The sequence below is a fragment of the Pieris napi genome, chromosome 13 (genome assembly GCF_905475465.1).
Source record: "Pieris napi chromosome 13, ilPieNapi1.2, whole genome shotgun sequence".
Classification (NCBI taxonomy): Eukaryota; Metazoa; Arthropoda; class Insecta; order Lepidoptera; family Pieridae; genus Pieris; species Pieris napi.
In genome coordinates, this window is record NC_062246.1 from 6,665,371 (window position 1) to 6,686,833 (window position 21,463).

General features: G+C 33.2%; 1 protein-coding gene across 6 annotated transcripts in view; it reads right to left on the reverse strand.

Moving 5' to 3' along the window:
* LOC125055300 (dachshund homolog 2) overlaps positions 1-21,463 on the reverse strand; it is a 153,454-nt gene that overhangs the window by 120,764 nt on the left and 11,227 nt on the right. For 2 of the 6 annotated variants that reach the window (XM_047657715.1, XM_047657714.1), the window contains exon 2: positions 5,120-5,146. The exons of the other annotated variants lie outside the window; for them this stretch is intronic. In XM_047657715.1, the coding sequence (XP_047513671.1) occupies positions 5,120-5,146 (27 nt within the window). The remainder of the gene's footprint in view (positions 1-5,119; positions 5,147-21,463) is intronic. 6 annotated transcript variants of the gene reach the window in all.

A 21,463-nucleotide genomic window follows, 5' to 3' on the forward strand; every position in this document is an offset into this window, starting at 1 on the left:
TTATAGGGTGTGTTGATGACAACATAAGATTTGTCGGGTCTCTTGAAATTAGTCTGTCAGGAACAAGGAAACGGTGGAGTAGGAAAAATTTCATTAGCGCCAATCAAAATGACGAAAATGAAGCTGGCAAAGAGAGTCGTAATCACGGACTTCAGTAGGACCCCCTCGACGTGAGGTCTTATTAAAGGAATAATATTTACAAAACGAGGCGCCTCAGAAATCCCCAAATTAAGAACTCGCCGAAACCCGCCCAACTTCCACAAAGTGGAATCATTAAATTAAAAATGTAAACTTTTCTCTTAGCAAGGTAATGGGCATCCCGATGTAGATAAATAGATGGAATAGCTGCAAAAGGAGCATTTTCCTGTTCATTAAATTTTTCCTTCGCTTTTTTATTTCGACCCCTGGTGCTAATTTTGTTGGAATTCACGCCCCTCAACTCCACCCGCTGGGACTCAATCACAGAAATTTTATATCCGGAATTAAATAAGTAGCCTGTACTGGCCAAATTTAATATCAGCTCATGAAACGAACCGACTTAATTAATCAAAAATGAAGTTACCCTTATTATATCCGGAATTTATCTTGAACCGTTGACGTTACGAGTCTTAAACTTATTTCAAGTTTAAGACTTTAATCAATAAGTAAAATACTCCCATCAGCGGTAAGTCATTCCGGAGGGTGGTTTGTGTAACTCAATTGTCTATAAGATCGGGTCGCAAGTTGCAATCCTGTTGTAGGAAACGTCAGGAGGTCGGTAGCAAATGCAATTATATCTACTAATATGCCGTCTGCGACCGACGCCGCCTTCCTCAAGCGATACCACCCTTTAACCATTACGAGGGGATCATTCGAGAGTTAATTATTATACTGTTGCACCTGAGTTTACAATTAGATATCTTATGATACATTACTATGATTAAACCTATCAAATTCTATGTAGATGAAGTATTTAATAACAACGGTGAGATTGTTTGCGTCATGTCTGGTATAGCTGTATGAAAAATGTTTTAGATTCTTCATACAATGTCAATAAATTATTACTTGTTCAAAGATATCGGATTCCCTTATAAGATATTGATTGGTGTAAATAAGGAAATCGAATTATTCAATGTCCGCCCCTCATTTGTTTCCCGCTCCCCTATCAGAGAGATGAAGAAATTCTTTCTGAGTTTTCGATTACTTGTCCAATTAATTTTATAGATTCATTTGTTATGTAACATGTTTTCAGTGAGTTTTCGATTGTCTCCATTTATTATTCTGCGATACAAATTGTTTGATATTAATTTTATCAGGTCATTTACAAATTGACTCGCGGATTTTTTTCATAAATTAATAAATTGATAGTAGTCTACCATATGTCGACAGCGGATTATATCATATTTCGGCAGTAAAATGCGCAAAAGCGAAATGAAGTTGGAGAAACTGATCGTGGTTGCTAACCAGATGGAAAAAGACTCATCGTCCTCAAAACTATACACTGTTATAAGAGAGGCGCTGGACAGGAACCGGTGGAAACAGATCGTCCGCTCCAGCTGTTTCCTTGCTGACCACGCCACTCAGACATGAGCTACAGACGCAAGAGAGAGAGAGAAAGTAGCTTCTCGAAGGTGCCTACGTATATAGACAAGTCGAAATTCAATTTTTTTTTTCAGTTTTGCGTTTTATCTCGTCTATAACTTTATGTGTATGTAAGTTTTTTTTAATATTTTGTGGTTTAGATAAACTTATCGTATAAGAGAACAAGTAGATTGTATTGGAACAATACGCTCTCCTTAATACCTCTATTTTTGTACGTAAGAATCGTCGATCTGTTTAAAAAGTCATTGTATTTTAAACCAATGTCTACATAGAGTTAACCTTGAAAACATACCTCTTTTCCAAAAATCTTATAAAAATACACTAATATCATTCAAAGTTTAACAACGATACGCAAGTTTAGTTTACTTGAGTTAAATTGTTATGGTGTTTTATTACTGATAATGTAGCCCTTATCAGTGAGGGGATAACGAGAGGGAAAGTTCCGTGGTCCTCACGCTTCTACGCGCAACTAGGTGAGTGCGGTGAGTGAAGACCAACGCACCGGCCATTCGTGACATAATTCGCACAACCCCCTGAGGTGTACGGAATTTTCACCTTTACTTTATTTATAGCAGTAAGAAGGCAAGGCAAGTAATAAGGCTGTTAGGGTATTAGGTCAGTTTAGGGTCAAATATGGTAAGCCCTTCTTCGAAAAATCGGTTTCGAATACGCCTGCGAAGTTTTTTGGCAGACTCCAATGCGATAACTGCGTACGATGGTGTGATATATTTAATTTTTTTTTTCTTTTTTTTTTCTCATGTATGGTCACATTAATCGCAGAACCGAACACCACTTAACATATTTCAAGACAAGACGAGGTTCAAATGACCTTGTTTGATAAACGCTTTAAATAGGTTTTAGATATATTATTATAGGTTCAACAAGAGTTCATATAAGGTTCACTGTCTTCTCAGCTGCTAATCCGTCTTACAAGCTCTTTGCGGTATCATTGTACACGAGAAATACTCGAATAACTGAGCACTTAATTCAAGCAATGCCTGGGAAAGTTTATATAGAAATTATGTGTAATTTATTTGTGAAATTTCTCAATCCTTTATTATGAACCCACAATTGTACAATTAAAGGGCGGTAATCTTAACTGACGAAATTAAGGACTAATAGGTCACATTAGGATCTTAATATATAAAATTCTCGTGTCACAGTTTTCGTTGGCATACTCCTCCGAAACGGCTTGACCGATTTTGATGAAATTTTTTGTGCTTATCCGGTATCTATGAGAATCGGCCAACAACGGCCATGTGCAACAGTATTTTTTAGACAAAATTTTTAATTTCTACTTTTTTTATGATACAACATACAAAAATACATACAACCCCTAACTTTCACCCCTCTACGATCAACCCCTATTTTTTATTATAAATGATATACATGGCAAAACGACGTTTGCCCGGTCAGCTAGTAATATATAAATTAAAGTTGATATGTTATACAATTTATTAAAGTATCGCAATATCTTTGTAATATAGGAGAAAGATTGTGCAGAACTCAGTTATTCAAATAGAAATGTGTGAACGCCCGAAGGGTGACAACTGTTAACCCTTTATAAAATCATTTCCATTCCGTTTTCCAAAGTGAAAATTACCTTCCGCCGGTCAAAGGGGAGTTGTGTTTATTCCAAATCGGCCTTTGTTAGTAAAGGTGTTAAAATGTAAACGGATCTTTTGTTGTGATTTCCCTGTTAATTTTGCTATTTTGTTTCATAATTTGGTTTCAAAAACAAAAGTCATCATATGGGTTAAATAATTTAAAGATTAGACACGTAAGAAAAGGTTGGGGTTTATATATGTTATGTATCTCATTATGTATCTCCTATTTCACCATGCCAACTGCTGATAGAGGACAAATATTTGATTTGTATTAATATTTAACTATTAATTACTTAAAGATGTCATGTGGAACATGGTGTAATGGTTGCAGCTCCTTACAAATAAAACAAAAACTTGGCGATTAAAAAGAGTGGCGGAGAGTTTGTTGCCAGTTCTTCTCTTCCGTTCTACGACCTTGATTTGAGAACTAGCAGTAAATGTAAAATTAAAAGCAAATATGTATTTCTTTTTTGACGTTCATAAGTATACAGTGTTACCGAAATGAATATATGATTTTGAATTTAACAAAAAACAATTATTTAATTGAAGCGATAATGTGAGTACTATACGTTTTAAATGTTGAGACTAAAACAACAATTCTTGCTTATATTATCCAGTTAAAAAATTATTTTAATATTCTATTTAATTTTTATATATTTTCCTTTATTTAAAATTAATAAAATAAAGTTGTCTTTGAATCTAATAAATTACTATTGCGTAATAATAAAACATAACTTCCTCTTATCCTTTTTTACTCAATTAATATAGACCTTGCCCTTATCCTAATTCTCATTCCATCATAGGATTATATTATTGACATTTGATTCCAATTCCATTAGACAGATAAAAAATATCCTCCTTTGAAATAAGCGACTGTTAATGGGATTTAAATATAAATCTGTATTGATATGAAGAACTTGAATATACTTATTATGAATATTAAAGTATGTCTTCAAGTTATCTGGAATTGTGTATAGTTCAAACTTAAAAACGTCCTTTTTTATAATTCTCAATGCCCCAAACTAACTTCTAAATAATCACGAATAATTGACAGTAGTTTTAAATATTTCCCACGAAGCCTCATTAAAAAACAGCAATGTAAGCATGCAAGTATTAAAGTTTGAATTTAGAACCACTCATCATCCACAATGAACAATAATATAACATGCATCTTTGTGTTCGCATTGTGCTCCACGGTATAACATCCTACCTCAATGAGATGTCTCAGTGGGGAGTCCACGGTAGCTGTACGGTCTTTTTTGTGCGGCCAGCATTTTATCAAACATGTTAATGGCTGGCTTTATGATGCCAACAAAAGAAGCGTGCCAACGGAGGCGTTAAATCCCTTACGATTTGATGATTATCGTCATCGTTTGTCATCGGATAAATTTCGTATGTTGCAATCGGCGCGTAAAACCTTAAAATTACATACAAATCTTCTAAACTTACCAGTTCAAGCAGCTGTTTCTAGTACGCCAAAACAAAACACAACCATGCTTAAACAAACAGGCAATACTCTACAATTGGTAAATTTATCTGTGTTCAGGAATTAAAAACCTATCAAATTACAAGGGTGTAACCTGGAAGCATTACAACGACAACTAATTAAACCACAATTTGATCGACATTTAAAATAAATCACACCACCGATACATAAAGGGTCTGTACTAGAATTCCAAGAGCCAATCAAGCATTCAATGATACCAAATTCCAATAGATGAGAGATGGGAAATGGAATTCTTAAAAAAATAAACACATTTAATTTAACACACATTAAAGCAATTTGGGTGGAAAAATAATACTGTTATCCCGCGTCGTGGTTGTGTCATCTGTGGTCCAAGCTACACCGGGGCCCGAGAGACCAGTCGAGGGACAAGCCTGCCCGAACGTTTTCAAACGGAACCGAACGCGCGACCAACTTAGACACATACCTGTCTGGCGCTTTCATTGACAGGCACCTGAAATGAAGAAAAAATTCGATCCAATTCGTTGAAAATTTCAAATTTAAAAAACAATTCTTTTCCTCGAATACACAGATAAATTTACATGCACGTAAATTGTAGTATATAGTGACAGCTATACGCTACCATGAATCAATATAGGCAACAAAAAATATGATACAAAAATTAAAAGTAAACATTCAAAAAGATCAAACAATAATGTGGCAAAAACATTTAAAAACAACATTGCAAGATGTATTAGGACAGTTGTTAAAATATGGGGTAGCGTAAAGCGGCTTGACTCCGATGATATTGTGCGCTCGCACGCGATGCCGGCATGTTTGCAATACCGCCATAGTGCTCTAGTCTCTGGCCGATAGTCTATGCTTTAGAGTAGCCAATAGACCTAGACGCCAGCCGATCTTATCAGCTGTTAGCCGCTACCCACGACTTCTAAATCGCTAGACTAATTCGCGGATTTGTTCGTGTCGCCAATCGCTCCACACTACACCCACGGTTTCATCGCGTTTGTTATAACGAGTTATTAATTGATTACATCTTATAATTGGCTTTATATAAGCTAGTTACTCAATGTTCATTACAATCGGAACCGACATGTATGAAATCGTTAAATACATAAATGTGGAAATATAATTCCAATAAATGAAACCTAATACACCGATTAATATTGAGTCATTACGATATTGACTGCCCTATCCCAATGGACGAATTTATTAGATTATTACTGGACGAGATCACGCAAACGAAATCGTAAATTCGTAGGAAGTCAATTTGGTTAAATTGAATCTAATTCCATCAAATTTCCTTTCTATTCGATTGTATTACTTTTGGCTTAATAACTAAAAGACGTAAGACACGAAGTGCACAAAAACATAGATAATATTTCCATAGATAATATTTGAATACCACAGAATATTAGAATAGCCTTGACAATTAACTCAATAAATACTTTTTATGTGTGAATATGCTTGGATTAAATAAATAACCGATTGTTATTGTTATTTTCATTCGATTAATTACAATGACTGCGATATTTCTAGTCACCCATAAGCTATAAGTGTGTGGATAAAATCTACACTTACCACTGCCAGCTCATAACAATTCAAAATCCGACTAAAAAAGCCAATCTATCAATATTATAACACAAAAAATAATGCAAGTCAGTTAATAATCCCGAATCGACATTCGACAATGGAAATAAAGTCACAGTCACTTTTTTAATAATGGCAATTCAGTTTTTCTTTTTTTACCGCCACCCTAGGTTTGACATTTGAACCGCCTGATGACTTGGCCGCCATGATTGATCGTCGCAACGCTGTAAATAAGTGCAATTTAGCATTAATTTTTCCCTTCTATTCAAGGAGTATTGTTAGTATACAGTTTAGTATAGACAAGCTAACATCTTCGAACTTATCTTTACAATAGATTTGTTTCAATTCACGAAATAACTGGTATACATTTGTCAGTATGCAATCGTGGATATGCAGTGTCATTGGCGACAAGAATCCGAAAGATGAAAGAAACCATCTGTGATGAGAAATAGATAATGCGAAGGTAGACATTTTTTTAAGGATAATAAGGTTCAAATTTCTTTAATTGTTTTGAGCGACTGCAATTTATCATCGAAGCAAGTATCCGCCCAAAGCGTAACAAATCACTAGTAAACAAATTGACCGACATATCTTCCTTTGATCGTTGATTGTTTTCGAATGAATTTCGAATATTTTAAACTTAGAAGTCATTAGTAGAAACAAATTTGAAAAACCTTCGAAAGAAAAAAGTATTAACAAAACACTATGGAATGTTCTAAACTCAAAATTTGCTGGCATATGTAGGTAGGTGTTGCTGTGCATGGTTCCACAACAAAGTTCGTTTATTTAAAAAAACGTGCATAGTCTATATTTAAGCAGGTTGGAGCATAGACAACAAATTCTATATTTAAACGATACAAGTGAAGTGAGATCATAGCAAATTATATTTGATAGGTTCAAATTAGATTGACATGTTTTAGGTATCAATTGATTGTGATGTGTCGGGATGTGGGGGTCTAGCAGCCTATTTAAGGCATACCTACATATACTACATGCAGCATACGATTGTTAGAAGCTGGTATCTATGTATATAATAGATTATTATTTCTCATAAAGAAATTCACTCATGAAAAATTGATACGATTCTGTATCCACATTAATTTAGCCTAGTTGGCGTGATTTATCAACATACACTTGTTTAAGACTGGTTTTAATAATAAATATAATACAACAGTTAATTTAATATCAGTAAAATTTATACAAGTACTCTTTCAAATTAATATCCTAATTTTTGAAGTATAATAAAGAAGGATACGCAGAAAGTAAACACTCTTCATGAGAAACTCAAGGGGCTAGAATTTCTAAGCTCTCAATTAAACGGTGCCTTATTATTTTCCGCCCCTTTTGTAAATCAAACAAATTATTACGTTGATCTGTTTTATATTATTTGCTTTGTTAATCTGAGTAATCAAAATGTACAATTTCAATTATAGACTCAAAGCTTTTCCTTACGAATCGTACATAGACATTAAATATACGAGCTTCTAGGTTTTATTTTGTAATCCGAATGTTATCGAAATGGCATTATTACAATGTAATAATTAAGGGAAGGCTTAAGACTTTCGACCTTACATATTCTTTTTTCAAATTTCAATAGACAATTATTATTATTATCTTATTTTATTTTTTATTGCCAGTATCAACTAATTCAAAATTCGAACAGAAATTTTGTAGAGGTTTTGTTTTGAAAGCAATAAAAAAAGATAAACAATAGATATAAAACCAAGGGAGAACTCTTTAGCACACCTGCCCTAAGGAAAAAGTTTTGACGTAACAAACATTTTTAAGAAAAATAATTGCTCGTTTATTCACCGGAGGGCATTAATTTCCCTTCATCCGCAATTCGGATTAAAACCAACCCAATTAGTACATTATTTCGTCTTAGAAATCTGATTAAGCAAAGGATTTTACAATGAAAGTATTTATTTCTTGATACGCTTTAGAAATATACAACTCAGGTGGAAATATAGTGCAATAAACTTATTTATAAATCAATATTAATCTTATTGATTTAAGTTTAGTAAATATATTGTTGCAAAATTACTGTATCCATCTATGACTTATTTGTGATGCCCTCAGTTCGATTTCCGTCGAAGGAAAGTTTAATTCGTATCGTACAGAAGCTGAATCAATAAAAAATGCACAGATCACAACCAACCAAAGAGTATAGACGTATTCAACAACATATCGCATAATTTAAATGTTAATTAGTCGTAGTACTATTTTAAATTCATATTTAGTAATCCCACAATACCTACACTTTAAATATCTCCCTCTTTGCAAACAAAATACAATGTCTTCATAATTTATTGCACTCAGAAGAAATATTATATCTGAATCATTTAAGTCTCTGCTTGTAATTCAAACACGGCTAATTAAAAGGGTTACTTCGGAAACAATTAATTGAAAAAAATATTTTCTTAGACATTTTTTATGGTTTACTGTGAACAAATTTATAATTGACTATACAAGTAATATAAAAATATTTAATCCTCCATTCTGTGAATAACATCTGAGTCAATTGTCAATGTCAAAATCATCGTGGACAGTTAACAACAAAGTAATTGTTGAGTAAAATAAATCATTAAAAATTAGCTATATTACAAACTAACATATAAACATAGATAATACTCGTAGATATCTAATTAAATTATTCAGTTATAGTTAACACCTATTACTATAACAATAAAATATTCGAAAACAACATTTCGTAGTATAAAAGTTGTAAAACAAAACACGGCGATACAACTTTCACTTGTTTTTGTTGTCATAAAAATCTTTCTTAGTTCTATATATCCACAGAAGTCTGTATAATACCTAGACCAGAAAGCAAAGAGCCAACAGGAGCGATTACCCGCAGGCGACTGACATTCACGATTTATGCCATACAATGTTACAATAGTAGTGCTGCTTCTCTATTACCACTACGTAAGGTTACTTAGCGAAAGATCGCAGTCAAAACAGTTGAAGCTTAAACCTGTTCCTTGTATGAGCTTGGAATATCTCGCTTTTATCGCATCATGTTGTATTCGACAAATTCACTGAATAATGCGACTGGAAAGAGGTAGGTATGACGATACAATCAATATACCAACGGGAATTTGTTAGCATTTATAAATAATAAAAAAAGGGTGCGTGTACTTATGTAGGCGCGTAAGAAGTTATACTTCTTTGGCATTATTAAAAATAGTTTTTGATTGTATGCAAATACTTAATTACAATTAAATAACCAAAGACTGGAAAAGGAGTCATTATAGTCAATAAAGTTCAGTTTACATTTGAAAAATTAAATAAATAAATATTTATAATTATTATCTTACATTAAGTGTAACATAAATTCTATTATTATTCGAATGATGTTTTTAAATTATGTCCAATGCCGTAGCATCTTCCGTGGGCAACTTCATTCTGTTAATTTTGTGTCACGGTGCGCGCGCATCATAAAATTCCACTCTCACCAATTTTTCATAACGCGCCTAAAGAAGTATAACTTCAAAAACCCTAAACTAAATGATTAATATTATAATTCTTAATTGTAGCCCATTTAACTTTGTTAAACTTTTAAACGTTGTATTTGAAGTTTCAAATTTGCATCTGGTAACACTGCCGACATTGCTGGGGGTTTGACAGTGAAAATGACAGTTCGTGTCGATAAATTTTCATACAAATTTATTTTTCAACTTTCTACATACACAACTGTTAAGGCATCTTGACTAAACCCTATGCACTTGCCTGATTTCTGACATAATGCAAAAGTGAAATAAAAACAGAGTAAAAATCACTTATTTTCTACCTATTTATTATCTTTGACGTCTGTTTTAAATAGAGTTTAAAATTATTGGTGACGGCATTATTTTTATTTGATTCTTGCGTTTATTGAGGACATAACGTTGTATTACAAAGTGGGTATAAAATTTACGTAGTAATTGTCTGGCAAATATTTCTTTAGTACACACGGTACAACGATCATAAAGGAGTATTATGTTGTTATACTGACAACAATAATTCATAAACCTCACGGCATGCAACCAATTTTAAATAAGATACCATCATTTCTAACAATTTCAATAGCCAATAAACATTATACTTTACTGTACTACGATATCCTCAGACCTAAAAATGCTAGACCTGAAAATTGAAAGGAAATTATCACCAAAACCTCTTTGTTAAAAAATATCTGAAGGCTACATCTTATAGACAAAGAATATAGATGTGGCGAAATTTCGAGCCTAAAGAAAGCATCGTCAAAGAAATTTAAAATCGAAGGATTCTTGACCAAACATGTCAGGCCGCCTATCCACGCTAGTATAGATTCAAAAAGTGTAGTTTATATAGTATTTATATTTTTAGTACAAAAAGTAGAATATATATCTTTTCAAATCTACAGAACTGAATCTTATAGCTATATTTTACTAAAACTAAAAGGGTGAGGCATTTAAACGAGAACAAATCGTTTCCGTCTATTTCCACATTTCCATACAATCCCCATATTTTCCACCATAACCTCTCTCATTTCCGGCGAGCATACATCATTCGGACATATTAAGACATAGCAGGCGCCTTCCGGAAATCGTTTTTACGTAAAATCACACAAATGGAGCATGCCACTAATCTTCTAGATTATCTTATGTGTAATAGCACGCTAGGATTATTGCTTAACTATTTTCATAACTTAGTAATTTCGTTACGAGTTAATCAATCACTCGAATCAATTAACAACTGTTAAATACAGACACGAAGATACACTCACACTTTGATCTTTTTTAATTCAATCTATATTAATATTGTAAAGTGGTAACATTTAACATTTATAATCTCTGGATATACTAATCCGATTTTGAAAATTCTTTACCGATAGACGAAACACGTTACTTGTGAGTGCCATAGACTATATATACCGGAAATATAAAAAAGAATGACAGACGGAATTGCAAGTCGAAGGAAAACGTTTTTACGAACGCTGCCTTTACGATTGATAATGCTTGATAATGCCTACAGCATATGTCTAAGTTTTATATTATTCAAAAACAAGTCCTCCACCGCGTCTGTCTCTTCGGGAGAAATTGAAAATCTACTGCGCGAAATTGCGTCCACAAATATCTAGAATGATTCATGAAGATGGTGATTGTTCAAGGTTGCCCGTGCAAAGCCGGGGCGTGTCGATAGTTCGACGTATCGTACACCGATGGTATGCAGATAATACAATTTATCTATCGTCATATGTTGATGTTCGATTGACACGAAGCTAGTTATGAAACTCAATTAAAACCGTTAACGAATGTGAAAAACTTGAGAATTCTGATTGTCGGATAAGCACGATTGTCGGGATTGCATATTGAAAAAACATGCAACGGCGATAAGAGTTACATGCTTGAGCGAAGCGGTTTAATTGAAGATAGCATTTCCTACTATATTTGTGTATATTCCTTCTAGGTATACCTATAATATACTAGCTGACCCGGCAAACGTTGTTCTGCCATGTATATTATTGCTAGGAAATTTTTTTTTAGTTTATAAAAATAACTATATACAATATTAAAAAATAGGGGTTGATCGTAGAGGGGTGAAAATTACGGGTTGTATGTATTTTTGGATGTTGTATAAAAAATAAAATCTATTAAAAAAAATTGTGGTGGGCACCCCTTATCATATAGGGGTTTTATAGATAGATAGTAGAAGATTCTCAGACTTACTGAATATGAATATAAAATTTCATAAGAATCGGTCGGGCCGTTTCGGAGGAAACGAACATTGTGACACGAGAATTTTATATATTAGATTACTAAAAAGCTCATGAACATCCTACAAGCAGAAACATAGTATGCTATTAAATTGTACTCTTATGTGCTTTTTTTAGTATTAACTTCTAGAACTGCAGAAATCGTGATTGTAATCTTTTGAAGTTAATAACTTGTCACTTCCGTTCCTATATTTCTTACTATCACTTCCCTTTTTAATCGTAACATAAAAAAAATTACCAATAAAATATTGTATACACGTGTATTCATAACAGGTATCAAATAATTTATTACCGTTATCCCTTTTAAAAATATGAATCATGACTTAAACATTATCTAAGGAACATTTTGAAAAGCGAACGAACAAGGCTGTCTATAATAATAATCATAGAGTATATATCTGAAATAGCCATAAACGAAATCAATATAGCACATTAGTATAGTCTGTGGTCAGTGCAGTATGAAGGTTATTGCGACCACAGAGAAGCGTAGTTGTTATTGCTCTACCAATCGTGATCAACAAAAACCACAATTCAGTTAATACTTAAGCCTTATTTATTGTTTTAAATGTCTAAACGTTAAATTTTACTTTTTTTATGATTTGATATCGCTAATTTTTTAAATGAGAATCTCTATAGTTATTAATTTGAGAATAATAACAACAGGCTATTAAATATCGCATTGTCTTTGATTTATGAAATGTAAAACATGTATGTTTTTATATGCGTTATCTGTTCTATAAAAAGTAATAAACAATTTTATATGAACATAGATTCTTCCATAGATAAAGCGATAGTAAAATGCTCAAAGGAGCTTTTGTCTCCTACAAACAATTACACAGGTTCTATTCATAAATTTCCGTGATAACAGATTGGGCCACCGGGTAGCAGGATGCGTTTAATCTTGTTTACCGAATTGAGTAAGTATATGAACGTTATTAAAGTTCTATTACTGATAAAATTGTAGCTTATCAGTGCCGTGAAATAATTTCTAACCACACAAGCGACCTCAGCCATGAAAAATAGGTGAAATTAGAGCTCAAAATGTTAACATAGATACAAAATCTCTCAGCTCGAACATTTCTTTTATATTTATTATTATTATTATTATTATTATTATAGCCTCTATTCGGACATGCCAGTATTTTTCTTTATTTTTCGTATATTGTACTTTTCTTCCACTTTTGCTTGTCCGTTTGCCAGATGGCAAAGGCCTCCTCCAACCTTCTCCATTCTGGCCTTTCTATGGCCACTCTACCCCATGTTGTTCCCGCGACTTGTATAATGTCGTCGTCCCACCTTTTTTGTGGTCTACCTCTCTTTCTCTTTCCATCTCTTGGGTACCATTGTGTGATTATTTTACTCCATTTGTCCTTTCCCCTGATCATGTGGCCTGCCCATTTCCACTTTTGTCTTCTTATTTTCAAAGTTATGTCCTGTACCTTAGTCTTTCCTCTGATGTTGCTACTCCTTACTTTGTCTTTTCTTTTGATCCCAGTCATGCTCCTTTCCATGGCATGTTGACATACGGAGAGTTTATTTGTTACGTTTTTTGTTAAAGCCCATGTTTCGCTCCCGTAAGCCAGCACTGGCAGGATGCATGTGTTAAATAATTTGCTTTTCGTTGAATTGTGTAGGGTCTTGTCTTTCATCACTTCTTTTAGGCTCCAATATTTTTTCCAGCTGTTTGCAACTCTTCTTTCGACTTCTTTGTTTCCGTTATCGTCTGGAGACATCAGTTGACCGAGGTATAAATATTCTTCCACGTAGGAGATTTGGTTCTGCTCCACTATTACAGGGTCTTTGTTGCCATTGGTCATGATTTTTGTTTTTTCCGGGTTTAGCTTCAATCCGGCCTTTGCACTTTCCGATGCTAGATCATTTATCATCTTGTTTAGATCAGCTGGTGTTTTTGCAAATAATACGATATCATCAGCGAATCGTAGGTGCGTTAGCGCGCGGCCATTAATAGTTATACCCATGTCCCTCCATTCCAGATTCCTGAAGATCATTTCTATTACGGCCAGAAAGAGTGTTGGTGAAAGGGGGTCACCCTGTCTCACGCCTTTTTGTATTTGAAATTTATTTCCTTCTTTTTCTAGGCGGATACAAGCCGAACTGTGTTTATAAATGTTTTTTATAATTCTTATATATTTGTGCTCTATACCCAGTTCCTTTAAGGCTTCCCAGATTTTTGAGTGTATCAAAGAATCGAAAGCCTTACTGTAATCAATAAAAGCTATTTCGAACATTTCTTTTATATATCGGAAATAAATAAAGGTACTCAGGGATATCGTGAATATATTCGTAATCAAAATTCCTCTTTATTTTAAAGACCTCGCGTCATTTTGTTTTGTTTATATGAGCACTGTTCGTGCTATTTAGATTGCAGATCGTGGACCGTGGTTAAAGAAATGTAGAAATAGTATCCCTGAATTATACGCTTAATATTGAAGAGCAGTAGTAGTAGTAGCTAGCATTATAATAATAGCTAGCTACAAATATTTGTCGGTCTACAGATAAAAGTTCAAAATCCTCATACGTCCATACAGAAATAGTTCAGGCATTAATACCTAAGGTAATATAAGCCACAATTCAATGAACTTTGCTGAAATCCGATAGATCACATTCTATGATGTTTACACCTAACAATCGCTAGAATAGGATAATGAACTCAATAACAATAGTGCCATCGGATTAGTAGGAATGTTAATATGAAATGTGATCGTTTCGAACATTCATACAGAACATAAAACAGGCTTTAATCGCTACGTATGTTATTCCAGATATAGCAAATATTATAACAGTGGTTGCGTCATTGAGAATACTAAGTTTGTTTATCAGCCAACAATTAATAAATTACCATCATAGAAACTATCAAATTTTTTACATGAAAAGTTTTTATCATAATAATCCCAAATGTTCATACTTCCTTGAATATATCTAAGTAATGTCCTTAACCGATTCGGCCACTAATCTCTATTGAGACTGGCAATTTCCTATTACTATCTATCTATATATTATAGCGCTCAGTTATGTGCGCCAACACGTGCACTCTCTTTTCTCACAGCTCGATGAGACGGATATCCGATTTCAGAGCAGACTCTCGACTGCCTTTTAAACATGCTGGCCTTCCATTGATTATATAAAAATCTCAAGGTGCTGCCCCATTCGGGGTTATAGGCGAGATCTATCTGCACTGACTACTAGACTTAACCAATGCGTCTACCTCTTTAAATGCCCCTAAATGTAATTTTGAATAACTTCAATTGAATAATTGATCAAAATGGAATTTCTGATAAAAAACAAGGCCAAGGGTTGTCGAATTTCTTTCGCTTACATTTATTTAATTAATCACATTCTTATGATTGGGGTCTGTCCGAATGTTGGAATACTCCGAATAATACGAGGGATATTAATGTCCATACTGAATAAAAAACATTAAAATGAGAAGCAAAATTCTGTTGACCTGTATTGTGCAAGAAATTCGATTCATTTTATTCTCTTCACTTATGAACACAGTAGTACGTAGTTCTATTGTGACATTTCGCTATTCTAATTCAAAATATTATCAGGTTTAAGAAATATATAAAGCAATAATATATGTACCTAGTATACAAATTTGGACGTGTAAAAATTATATACAAATCGATTTTGCACCAAATTTCGTTGGAAAAATTTAAAAATTCGAAGAATTAAAGATGCGGGGCAACGCTAGGACATCTAAATAATCGTGTTATGAAAATAGTGATACCAGTTAAATTTAAGAATGTAATAGTTATAACTTTTTTACTATACCTAAAAACAGGGGTTAAAATTACAAGTCACTTTGGTACAATCTTGCTTATAATTATGTTAAAAATAATTATTAGGGAGGTACCCCAATTGCATTTTAAATCGTCGGAACCGAATCAAAAATATTGATACTAAATTGTTACGTAATCCACTATAAAATATAGTTTGATCAATGTCAACAGATGTCGCTTTATCAATGAACAATACCGACTTTTGAAATCTTAAACGATTGTTAAAAAATCTACTTTTTCTAAAAGCTGTGTATTCCATGTATTTTAAATTTATGTTCCATATAAAACCATACTATAATCAGTGTAATTTTCATAGTTTTCAAACCTTAAACATTTATATTTACCGTAATAAAAATTAAATCATGTATCATAACTGAATGATGTATCTAAAATGATAGTCATAAAGATTTAATTAAACATTACACTAGTTTTTAGGCTATTTGTGTTCGAATTGAATGAGTGTTGAGTGGAATAAAAAATGCCAAATCATATCGCTGTTACATCTCGAATGCTTTTTTATTTCAATATTCGAGGGTGCGTTAAACGCTACGTACTCTATTGAGCCTCTGACGGGGCACTTTTGACGTTTGTTATTAAACCTAATAATGTATATCATAACGCATTCATATCTACAATCTGAATGGATATGCCAATTTCATTATTTTCTTTGTAACATGTTTTTCTTTCGTGCAATTTGTGTTATAATTTATTCAATGACAAAGCATGTACACAAACTTTTTCTCATCCCTGAGTTTGTGCGTTTGGATTCCGGACGACATGGTGATGTCTTATTGGATTTAATCTTAATACATATATATAAATTACGTGTCACGTTTTTTGTCCGCTATGGACTACTAAACTACCGAACCGATATCAATCAAATTCAACACCGTGTGTAGTTTGATCCAACTTAAAAGATAGGATAGCTTACATCTCAATTTATACCCGCAATTTAATTTAATTGCAAATTATTTGTTTACTATTTGACACAATTCTAACAGATGGCGCTGTGTTGAAAGTAGCAACGTTTCACATAAGCTACAATTTAATGGCATAGCCACCAAAAAAGCATGGTGATCCCCATGACTGTTGTTTTCCTGCCGTTTCCTTTGAATAGTTTACTACTATGTAATATAACAAAAACCTTAGCCACAGCAACGCTTGACCGAGTCTGCTAGTAATATAATAAAAAAAAACATTGTAAAGTGCCTATCAGATATCTAATTCGCTGTTTTTTAAATCTAAAACTGGAAGTGTAATTTTTTTGTGTAACATTTATGTTTACCATAATCATAAGTTTTAGAAAAGATAGCTTGTAACATATACAGTAGATATAGCATTATACATGTGGTGAAGAGACCCTAATAGATCTTGGTTTTTATATATCACTTGCGGGAAGGAAATCATTGTCTGGTTATGCTTGTACAAAGAGATAGTCGCTGGTATGTGTCTGCCCCATTATGCACTTAATACACAGTAACGTTAGATTTGACTATTGTGTTAGTAGTAGTAGTAAATCCTCTAGTAGCGCGTTGATACGCGACAAAATATTATTTAGAGATTTGACTTATGTGTTTTAGTAGCAAATCCTTTAGTTCCGGTTAGCGCGTTGATACGTACAAATTTATGTTTTCCATAGAAACGATAAAAGTCACTCACTATTTGCCTAAAAATGTTTCATTTGCATAATTGCTTTTTTCCGCCATAACTATTTACTAATTCCAAATGTTTGAGCGGGGGTCGCACGCACAACAAACATAAAGACAATCTGTACGTACGCCATTTATGTAAATATCTACGGTATGGAATTATGAAAATTGTACGAAAGGTGTGGCCCTGTGTTTACGTAAATCTCTGGGTGGAGTTTGATGAATAACTATTAGTCACCCAGTGTTCGAAATTCAATTTTAAAAATTTATGATTTATCTATTACGCATCTGTGGATTCATAGATATTTTAAATCTAAATAAAATTTGTTTTTTATTCTACTTCTCTTTGGTTATTACCATAGAGTTTTAAACAGCAGTCAGAGACAATAAAAAAAAACGATTGTCTCGTTCGAAAATTGAACTATTCGGTGATATAGTGCTTTTCATGAAAGAAGTCCCGCGGTGATTTTTGGAACTAAAATTGACAGGTCGGCAATGTTGTCATTCGTCGATGTTATCAAGTTCGTTTGTTGTGGTAGATTTTTGTGAATTTTTAACTAGCTTAGAGCATGTTAAAGATTGATTACAATGCCAAAAGTTGTAAAAAGTTCGGCTCGAGAACTGATATTAAAGGTGAAAGAGTTCTGTGAAGCGAAACATAAGAATCAAGGTGTTTTAATACCACTAAACAATGTTCGGAAGAGAGTTGCCGCCATAACAGGTACTTTTTAGAGTTGCCATTTAATATTTTTTTGCTGTATTGATGGGACTTTTATGATATAAATTCGTTTTTGCGACAAAATTGAACAAATACATAACGTGATGAAACTAGGTAACTGAAATTAAAACATATATTACATAAGCATTATAAACTTAAAGTTATTATTATTTTTATTTGTTCATAATTTAATTGCAGGTGTGTCAGAGAAAACTGTAACAAGAATTACAAACGAAGGTATAACAGCGGCGTGTACTTCGAAAAAAATTGTAACCCAACAATTATGCAATAAAACTCTGAATAAAAAATTGTATTGCTTTTCTTTACCCTATTTTCTCATCTTTTCCCTGTAAGTAGGTAGAACACCACTAATATAAGTAAATAAAAATATACTTTTTACATAACAGAAATATGGTATCATCGAAGTATGCAGAAAATAATATTATTTGATAAATTACATCTGCTAAATGTAAATAAAATAGGTAATTTTTTTACTCATATATGGCAACATTACGTCATGCGATTGCAGCGCCGCGTCTGGGGGACTTCTTTCATGAAAAGGACTATACCAATTATTTCACTAATTTAATAATAAAACAATGCTATTATAAGTTACATTTATACAGCGGTTTTCTAATGTAACAAATTAAGATTTAAATATATTGTTCTGTAAAATAAATTAAAAAAAAGTAAAGACCAGACCAAAACACTGCATTTCCTTAATTAAAATGAGAAATTAAAACGCGAATTCGTTAATCAAGTCTATTAAGAGTCCGATAAAGTTTCTCATTCGTCTTAAGTCATCAGAAAGCTGTGTTATTAACGTGTCTAAATAATTACAGGGCACATCAATCAAGGATATGCAGAACGTTTTGTGCGAGTCAGCACTCGGCCCACTGTGCAACCCTTTTGATATCTATGAAATTAAATGAGATAAAATGCTTTTAAGCGCTATTTCCTTTTTAAATGTATATTATTTATAAACATACTATCGTAATTTAAATAGATTATCACGGCGATCTGGTCTTACTCTTACCTACTACTACTACAGCAAGATAATTAGACTATTTTTTTGAGGATTTATTTAATGATGCCTTTTTTTTATAGCACGCGCAGGCATCAACTGATGTTAAGTGATACCGCCGCTCATGGACACTCAAGAGCCAGAGGACTCGCGAGTGCGTTGCCGGCCTTTTAAAAATTGGTACGCTCTTTTCCTGAAGGACCCTTAGAGGCATTGTGACACATACTTCGACCGAACAAGACTTGTGTGTTTTTGTATAAAAATGTTTCGAAAATGTTCAATTTGTTTACGCTTCTAAAGAAGTTTTAGAAACAGTTTTTGAGCCTGCTAAGTGATTCGGCATACCATGGAGTAAAGTCCCAGTAAATCAAGGGCTAATACGGCTAAAGCTACATATATAGGTAATCTATAATAAAGTCTCTTCCGTGTTTAAATAAATATATATATTAGAAAATTTAAAATTAAAATCAACGATTGTTTAAATATATATTGCCTTGATAATTAAATTTCCTTTAAGTTGAATAAAGAAAATGTAAGATGACCAGCGTATTTCGTCTAGAACGCGACGAATGACCCCAATTAAAAGAACAATGAATGCTATCAATCCGAAAACTTAATTTTCGATAGAAACGTGTCCGTCGGTAACACCTTTGTATACAAAAACTGTACTGACCGGTAAAATAAATTCAAATTAAATAAATTTGGGTAAAAGATCTTTGAAATGAATAATAATATAGCCCGTTTATTATATTCTTATTATTTAGATATTATATTATAAATAGATTGGAAAACTTTACAAATGTAGGGTAGAGCGGGGCTAGTTGAGCATAGGGGCAAGTTGGGCAATCGAAATATCTCGGAAACTATTCACCTTACGCGGAAGTATCAAATAGCGAAAAGAAGGAGTCGTAGGAGGGGTAATCATCGCACGATAGTTAGTGGCAGCTCGACGAGTGAGTGAAGTGTCACGGCGTTTTGTTTATTTTGTGACCAAAAAGTAAAAATATTGTTTATCGCAAGTTTTCGTCTGTCTTTGTCTAATGTTCTCTGTTTTCAATCAGGACAGTGTTAATCTTCCAGAAGATTATTGTATTTTTGATTTGTAAATAGGATTTGGGTCTAATTCTAGGCATTTTTTTACAATCCCACTTTTCTTTTAAAATTCCGGGTCGGGGTAAGTTGAGCAATTATAGCTCAACTAACTCCACGACTAAAACAACTGATGAGTAATGAATCTTTTATTTTTGTTTGGATGCTTACAAGAGGAGGAGATGTTCTTACACTACTGAATACTTAAATAATGCTGCAAAGGCTGTCCACGATGAGGGAAAAAGTGTGAATACCGCCGCTAAAGAATTCGGTATGGGTTGACTTTTAAATAAATTAAATGAAGGTGATGGTTCATTTATGGGCTATACAACACCGAGGGAAGTATATCCTCCCTCACAGGAGGACTGTTTGAAAATATACTTGCTACAAATGGTATTTTTCTCCAAAAGACGACCATCGCCTTGCCTAAGAGTGTGCTGCTAAATTTGGCATTGAAATTCCACCCAGCTGAATTGCAAATAAGATGGCCGGAAAATAATGGTTGATGATGTTTATAAAACAAAAAAATACAAAAACCCGAACCCACCAGCCTTGGTAATCTTTTTTAGAAATTATCGGAAGTAATGGATAGATATGGATGCTCATGTTTTGTTGATTCTAGTTTCAGGTAATTATACAAAGAAAATTTCTTTAAGTTTTGTTGTTCTGTCAATAGAAGTCTATAAATAAAAAGCTGACTGTCTAACACATATTTTATTTCATCTCAAGTTAACATAGAACCCATGGTTTGGCCTAGACATTCTTAGTGCTCAACTTGCCCCATACCCTTGCTCAACTTACCCCACCTATGGGGTACATTGAGCATACTTGACTTTCTGCATTTAAACATCTGTAGCTATTATATTGGACTTGTTACAAAAAAATACTATGGACACTTTTGTTAAGGGATAAATTACTAATCCATCAGGACACATAACAACTCATTGAGACTTATCATTGAGGAGCTATATCCAAGCAAGTGAAAAATTGCTCAACTAGCCCCGCCCTACCCTACAGTAGATTTGTTGTATAATTTATTTCTTGTTATATTTGTAAGGAAAACATAATATTTTTTCCTATACAAACTCTTGTCTATATTATATTTTGTATAAACTCTTTTGTAATGTTGTCTTGGCCGTCTGATCGACGATGTTTAATTTATGTCACTTGACATAATATATAGAAACGCAGTTGCGCCTT